At 17.9% G+C, this 8,920-nt stretch overlaps 1 protein-coding gene across 1 annotated transcript in view; it reads right to left on the minus strand.

The window, feature by feature from the left end:
* Positions 1-151: 151 nt before the first annotated feature.
* LOC102676776 (unconventional myosin-Ie-like) overlaps positions 152-8,920 on the minus strand; it is a 29,562-nt gene continuing 20,793 nt past the window's right edge. Inside the window, exons 3-13 of the mRNA XM_006614596.2 lie at positions 7,812-7,982; positions 6,610-6,776; positions 5,808-6,021; positions 5,022-5,252; positions 3,985-4,269; positions 3,758-3,913; positions 3,099-3,238; positions 2,852-3,003; positions 1,649-2,014; positions 1,014-1,343; positions 152-474 (exon numbers count right to left, since the gene is read on the minus strand). Of these exons, the coding sequence (XP_006614659.2) occupies positions 398-474; positions 1,014-1,343; positions 1,649-2,014; positions 2,852-3,003; positions 3,099-3,238; positions 3,758-3,913; positions 3,985-4,269; positions 5,022-5,252; positions 5,808-6,021; positions 6,610-6,776; positions 7,812-7,982 (2,289 nt within the window). The 3' untranslated portion in view covers positions 152-397. The remainder of the gene's footprint in view (positions 475-1,013; positions 1,344-1,648; positions 2,015-2,851; positions 3,004-3,098; positions 3,239-3,757; positions 3,914-3,984; positions 4,270-5,021; positions 5,253-5,807; positions 6,022-6,609; positions 6,777-7,811; positions 7,983-8,920) is intronic.

Raw genomic sequence — 8,920 nt, forward strand, 5'->3', positions numbered from 1 at the left:
TTATAACAAAAAGTTTAAATATAAAATTTTACAATTTAATATTTTTCATTTACAAACTATAATATACATTTTATTTTATAACAACTATAATGCTTCATATTATAAAATAATTACAATTATAAATGTAGTATATTTCTTTCAAAATTTAAAGCTTAAAATTTAATTCATCAATTATTAAATTAATTTATCTTTTTTATTTATAATAATATATTACTTTTTTTATAATATATATACATATATGTATAAATATATATTTTGAAAAAAATTAATCTATTTTGAATTATTTTTTAAAAAGTTCATTTCATTTGGTTTCATTTAGTTAAAGCTATTACATTATTTTTTTGCGTAAATAATACTATAAATTATATTCATATCATATATAAAAATATCTAATATCTTATATCTTAACAATATAATTTGAAGGAAACAGTCCAGTTTTTCCTTTTAATCTGCCATACCACCAACCACCTTCATCTGAAATTAAATATTATGTTTTATATAAGAATTCGAATTAATTTATAGCACTATAAATAAATTTAATAAATAAATAAATAAAATGACTTATAAAATATATAATGAAATATTTTAAAACTATAGTGTTTCCTGTACTGATAATAATTCTACTATTACTTGTATAAAAAAATTTGTTCGCGTCCATATTTTCCTTGATATTTAATCATCAACTAAAAAAAGAATTTTAGACAAAATTATTTTTAATTTATTTTCTTCTTATTTTAATTTTTAGAATCATCTATTAAATTTTCTTTTTATTTTGATCAAATTCTGTATGTATTTAAAGTTATAAAAAATTCAATTGAAAAAATATATAAAAATAAATTTACAATTTATGTATAATGATATTTCCAATGATTCGTAAATATATATTTTATATTTATAATATTTCGTATTTTTATAATAAATAAAATTTATTTATATAAATATTATTTATAATAATTTTTATATATAATTTGGTTATATATTTATATATCTTAATTATATTAATTTAAACTTACGTTCTTTAAGTATTTCTAGAATATCACCTTCTTTAAGTTCTATTTCATCCTTATCTTGTGGTTTGTAATCGTATAAAGATTTAGCTTTAGGTAAACTAGGAAGAGCTGGTTTTGATGGATGTATTTTATTATTCGAAATAATATGAGATGCATCATTTTCAGTTTTATTCACTTCTTGTCTTGTGTTTTGTTTTTTATCTGTTTGTATATTCTTATTGTATTTTATGCTTTTATTATTACTTGTGAGATCATTATTATCGATCGGATATTTGAAAGCTGGTATATGCGATGGAGGTGGCTCCGAAGGAACTGGAGGAAACTTCAATAAACCTATTTAATTGTTAATAATTATTTAAAATAATTATTTAATTATCATTTATTTAAATATAATAAAAAATTATAAAAAATTGAATAATTTGAATTATTATTATGCAATTAGATATCAAGAAACAAAAAATTTTAAAACTTTAAAAGAAATTTGAAAACAAGAAAAGATGTTACGATAATAAGAATTTGATATTAAGTTATTTTTAATAACAATGTTTTTACGATTATATAATCACATTTTTAATATTAATTTTGTTAATATTTCAATTCAAATAAAAAAAAAAGTAATAAGCTTATTATTAACTCACCATGTGAAATGCCATTTGGATTGGTAAACATACCCATTAAAGGCATAGAGTTATTTTCTAATTTTTTCGGCTGTTTTGTTATTTGCTTTTTTTCTTTTGTTTGCATAGATTCATTCAGAGAATCAACTTTCATGTTTGATACTATAGATAATTGTAACTTAGGTTTTTCAGGTATAGTTTTTGGTATGGTTGATTTTGAAGATAATGTATGATCAATGTTAGAATTTTGAAATTGTTTGATAATTGTAGGTTGAACAATTGATTGAAGTGACTTATTTGATTGTAACGTAATTGATGAAAAAGAATAATTATTCTTCAATACATTGTATTGTTGATTTACTTTTATTGGTTTTTTAATATTCAACTCTAAAACAGAAATAAATACAATTGCTTTGAATATTACTTAAAATGATTGGCAAATTTTAATTAATAGAAAATAAAATAATATTATAATTTTATAAGATTAATTGAATTGGATATGTTTTTGATATATTAGATACATTATAAATATAAAATTAACATAATATTAAAATTGGAGAATATAAAAATTAATAAAGAAAATTATTTTTTAAAAATATTAATTCTTTTTTTCTTTTAAGTATCAATTTATAAATCAAAATGTTTTGTATATGATTTACATAACTATGATTCTTCAATTTATTAATTAAAAATTTTTTCATTTATGAATTGCAAAAATAAAAATATTAAAAATAGTAATTTTAACTCTTATATCTAGATTTATTTTCTAAATATTGTATGAAAAAAATAATTTCTTTAAATTAATTTTTATACATATAAATAATCGAGATATTTCTTTTGTTAATTTATTTTAAATTTTAAGATTAAACATAGTTCAAATATTTTCACATTAACTTATATATGCATATTACTACGAAACGAGATAACTTTTAGAAGACTTGAAAAATCTTCGTTTTAAATTAAAATTATTATATTAATTTTATATTATTTGAATTATTATCATCAAAGTTCATAATATTTATTTAAAATATTTTTTTTATTTTATAATTAAAGAATTGTAATGAAAAGTAATCTATGAAAAAAAATATAAAAAAAAAATTTATAATTAATGCAATTACATTTACATATTAACAATTATTTAAAAGGAAAATAATCTTCTTTATGGATCATATATAGTATTAATAGTTACTTTTAAAACTGTTTTTATTTTTATTATTAACTTACTAGTAGTACTTGGTAATCCTGGTCCAATCCAGACATTTAGAATTTTTCCATTTGGCTTTAAAATTTCATTGTTACCATAATCACTCTGCATGAAATGTATTTGTCTAGTACCTCCACTTCCCCATCCTTCTTTTTTAATCTTAAATTCTAAACTATAAAATAATTATATAAGATAACATTAAAAATATTTCATATTAATTAATTTTTTTAAATCATTTTATTATTTTCGTTGTATTAATAATCTTACTTGTTACTAAATCTTATATTTAAAATATGTCCAGTTTCTTGAACGTATTTTTTATTAAGAAGAATTAAAAATTCTGTTTTAAATATTAATTCTAATAAACTATCATAATCCTCTTTTACATGGATAATAAGAAAACCATCCTGTAATCATCAATGAATAAAAAGCATCATATAAAGGAACAGTAATAGAGAAAAGAAAAATAGTGATTAATAATGATTAATAAATTAAATAGTGAATAATAATTAAATAATTAGAGAATATCTATGAAATAATTGTACATTGTAATATGTAAATCAATATAATATACATAAATCGAAAAATGTAAAAATTATGAAATTATTGATAACAATAATTATGTATTTATAAAGTAATAACATTCTTAATTGAAAAAAGATTTAAAGATCATCCTCAAGAATGAAAATATCATATTTTAAAAATAAAGAAAAGAAATAGTTAACATAAAAAAAAAATGTAAATAAAAGTAAAAGAGCAAAATGTATGTGAAAGAGGAAAAGTTGATTTTAATCATTCTTTTTTTTTACGATATATATATTTACATATATATATATATATATATATATAAAACTATAATAATAAAATTACATATTAATTATATATATTATATAAATTATATAACAATAATAATAATATTCACTTACTTGAAGAGTACTTAACGATACATGACTAAGTTGATTAAATGATAATTTTCGTTTTATAACTTCCACTAGATTCCCCTTGTCTGCACCTTTTTTTATTTGTTCTCGGCCAATAAGATATAAATATTTATTAGTTAAAATAAGTTCTTTTCTACTCATCTATAATTCATCATTGATTTATTAATTTACGTAATTTATTAATTAATTTTTGTACAGATTTGTATAAATACCTTAAATCTTCTATCATACTTTCTTGCAGTTTCAGTAAATAAAATTTTTTCCTTTTTTCCAATTAAATTTAATATTTGAGGCTTATCATCTAATCCAATATAATCACCCATAAAATTTCTATTCAAACTGGCACGTTTACGTTCTTTACGGCCAAACAAAAAATCAGCTGCTTCTTGTTTTTCTTGTTCGTGTCTTTTTCGTGCGAAATATTTCTTAAATGCTTTTTGGATTATTCTAGCGTACATGTTATATTTCCGATCTCTTGCTTCTTCTAACATGAAAAGCTATTAAAAATCATTATATTTTTATATTATAAATTTACATTTACATTATTACATTTACAATTTACATTACATTTTTATATTATAAATTTATAATTTATTAATTTTTATATTAATTTTTATAAATTTAAATAAAATTAAATTTTTATAAAATTAATAAAATTTTTATAAAATTATTAGTAAATTAAAAGTTTCACATTTTTATCACAAACAAATTATATTTAAATCTAGACATATTTAAAATAATATTATTTAAAATAATATTCAAATAATATTTAGATAATATTTATATAATAAATATTAAAATATGCAATATGATTTATTTATTAAATTTCTATTTATAAAATTATTTTAGCGATTATTTTTTTTTTATTTTTCCAAATGAAATAAAAAAATAATAAAATAATATTATTTAAATTATTTCAAATAGTAATTTCTTATTTTAATTTTAAATTTATTTAATCGTATTCTTATAATAAAATATTTTAACATTTTTTCGGTATTGCTAAATAAATAAATAATAATTATAAAAAAAGTTTATAATTCCAATTTTCAACAAAAAAGAAGATGTACAAATGAATTCTCACAAGAATATAACATGTATTATGAAACTTTAATAGTATACGCTCATACACAAAAAAATTAATATAATAATATAAAAAATCATAAAAACTACTATTCATAATTATTATTGAATTAATTAATATATATGTATATATGAATAATATATATTAATATATATGAATAAAACTTACACTTTCAGGAACTTTTATGAATAATTTTGTTTTTCCAAGTTGATATTGTGATTTCCGAATATTAAGGCTATTTAATATCCATTCGATTCCCTGTTTTTCATCACCGGACCAATACGGCCATGTTTCTTTCGTTAGAATTCTATATCTCTGTAAAAATTTGGCGAATGTTCTTCTATATGCAAAACCAGCTCTACGCACTCTGATATTTTCTTTTAAACCTAAATATTCTACCTAAATAGCATAAAAATATAAATATTAATTGGAAAAATTATTATTAATAAATATCAAATTATATTAAATTATTATTAATAAATATATATAAAAATGTAATGTGAAAATTTTTCATTTTTTTGTGCATGACAATATATGCAATATATATGTTAAATGTAAATAAAATTATGTTTAATATAAAATATATTATAATAAAATATTACATTATTATTAAATAAGATATTTACTATTATAAGATATTTGTTATATATGAAATTAATACATATATTAATAGGACATCCAAATATGAAAATATTTCTCTTTCTAAATTGTTCAAATTTTAAATGTATTATATGACTATAAATGACTTTAATTCATATAACTCAAAGCTACATGATTTTAATTTTCTTATTTTTATTTAATATTTTTTTTTAAGGATATATAAATTTTTTTCTTAAGTAAACATATATAAAAAATTATTTAAATATTTCTTTTTTGAATCTTATTAAATTAATTGTAATAAATAAATAAAAATCAAGATCTTATTAAATTTATGAAAAAAAAAAAAAAACATACTTGATGTTTTACTCTAACTGAATCCCAATCTCGAGGTCTTTTCGTTTCATTTGGTTTGATACATCTAATATAATGTGGTATAGATTTCATTAATTGATTCATCAATCGACTTGCTTGATTTCTTATCTTACTACCAGCAGTAGTAGGTCTAGATTTAAGCGTTTTTGTTTTATTTGTTTGAAGTTCTTGCGGATACAATTTGTGAATCAAAGAACTGAAAAATCATAATATATTTCATATATTTTTAATATCATATCAATTTATATTATATCTTAAAATAAAATTATATATTGTTTTTTTGATTTTTGATTTACAATATAATAGAATAATAAAATAATATTTATTTTTAAAATAGACAAAAAATAAAAAAAAAATTTATAAATTTCTTGTTAATCAAATTAAAAGATAATTTCATTTTTTATCAAATCTTTTTAAATACTTATCGAAAATTTTATATATATTATTTAAGAAATATTAATATTTCTATTTTTAAATTAAAATCAATTATTTCTTATATAAAATTATATAAATTTTAAATATAAGATAAGGCTCAATTATTGTCATATTAAGATTGAATATTAAAATTGATTATTGTAGAATTTTTATATTTATCAAACAAAAGCATATTTTTTTAAATATTTATTATTATGTATTTTTTTAAAGAAAAGATTTTTATGACTTTCAAAATCTTCTGTTGTATTTAGAAATTTATAAATAATAATAGAAAATATTATAAAGACGTTATTATATTCATTATATGTGTATATTATTAATAACAAATTAGAAGATAATAATAACTTACTTTTTGCTTGTTTGCATTAATTCCACGAGATCAATGAAAAGTACATCACGATTTTTATCACAAAATCCATCAACCGAATAAGAAACTACACCAGCATAATGGTAAATAGCAAATCCATCATTCGTGCTTTGGAAATGCTCGTGTTTATTAGCTGCAGCTGCAAGTTTCTGCAATTATTACTAAGATTAATCGAATGAATAAAGATTATAAAAAAATATTATATAAAAATATATACGAAGAAAATAAATTAACTTAAATGAATTTTTAATATCATTTTAATCATATTATCTTATTGAATTCATGTTATGTCAATTTTTATAAATATTAATATATAGAATATTTAATATAAATGTTTAAAAATTTTAAAAATGATTATTAATTATCTATTTAATTATCAAAAATAAAACTAAAAATAAAAAAATTTTAATAATTAAGAATCAGAAGTAATAATTGCAAAATTAAAAATTAAAAATCGAAGAATATCATTGGATATAAACCTCACTACTATCCAATATTTCTATTTGTGAAGAAAATTTAATTAATAATTTTGAAATTATTAATTAATAATTAATAAATTTTTTGAATATGAAGATTTTATTACATTAATTGTAAATTTAACAATAAAATTGATTTTGTTAATATTGTATGAATATTTAGCTATTTAAAATTTTATGCATCTAGATTTTCTGTTATATAAAATATTTATTGGAGAAGCATAATAAATTTAAAAAGAAAAAGAATTTAATCTAGAATATTTGTAAAAAAAATTCAATAATTGAAAGTCAATAATATTTTTATAGAAATTACTGTTTTTATTAGAAAATTCAATATTTCAAAAATTTAATTCTTTTTAAAAATTAAACTTTGCAGGTTTATATGAAAATAAATGAATATTTTTTTTTTTCTTTTTCTTTTTAATCACAATTTTCATCACAACATTGATTCTTCAAGATGTAAAGAATGTAAATCTTTAATGAATGTTTTCATCTTAAATAATTATAGATAAAGAAAAAATTATCTACAAATCAGCATCAAAATTTTAAAAGAATATCTCGAAAATTTCAAGATATCAAACATATAAAGATAATCTATATATAATATCATATTATAATATTATTATATTATTATCATATTATAATATCATAAGAAATAGTTTATGAAAATTATTAGTAATTTTTATATATTTTTATAGTATCATTTACCTTTTGTAAGTTTACATCTGCGCCAGTACTACCACTATGAAGAGTTGCACATACATCGTCAAGGATTAAGAAGAGTCCTGGTAAACGTTTGCCTTCTAAAAGTTCGACAACAATTGCATTATTAAAATATTCTATTGGAGTCCATTTTATATGTTCCGATATATATTCTTCCTGAAATTCATAAATAATAATTTGAAACTTAATTATTTTAATTCGATTAATTAATTTAATTCGATCAATTATTAAATTACTATTTTCAAATTCAAATTTTAAATTTTATTGTTTTTTAATATTACATGTAACATAATGTAACATAATTTTTAAAATATAATAAATAAAGTAACAGAACTGTAAGAAGACTTTTAAATTTTTACTAAATATTAGTTAAATCGACCGTTTATTCTACATCGTTTCATATAAATAATTCACACGATTTTATAATATAGCTATCTGTTCAAATCTCTTGAATTGGTAAAGTAAATGGTTCCGCTCCAAATCTCTTTTCGATGATCCACGAGGACAAAAGATGTCTTCAAGAGCAAGCAATTTCGTTGTTTTACGAATCTCTAACGTTTTTTTGCACGCTCTAGTTGCGTCAAAAGTGGTACGAATCTTTTTATTTCAATCCATAGCTGAACTAACAAGTGTATTACATTTTATGTTAACAACAATTTCTTCGTGAAACTTTTTAATCTGCCAAGTTCTTTGATTTTTTTTTTTTTTATTTTTTATATGCCAAATATTTTAACTGTTATATTTTGTTATATTATACCTTTCTTATTTCTGAAAATTTTAGCATAATATCGAAAATTTATATAATTTTCCAACCATTTAAACAACGAATATGTATAATATAGCTAAAAAAAATATTATGTGATTTTAACGATAGTTTGAATTCTATCTTCAAATTCTAAGTTTAAAATAATAATTAATAATTGATATCTTGTAAATAATAATAATAACAATATAATTTCTCTTATAAATTTATCAATAAAGATTCTCGTGTTTCGATTCAAATAAAATTGTATTGATCGAACGAAATTAGAAAATATCTATATATATATATATATATATCTATATATTATATATATATATATCAGAATATGTAT

Source organism: Apis dorsata, unplaced genomic scaffold (assembly GCF_000469605.1).
Source record: "Apis dorsata unplaced genomic scaffold, Apis dorsata 1.3 scaffold_193, whole genome shotgun sequence".
Taxonomy (NCBI): domain Eukaryota; kingdom Metazoa; phylum Arthropoda; class Insecta; order Hymenoptera; family Apidae; genus Apis; species Apis dorsata.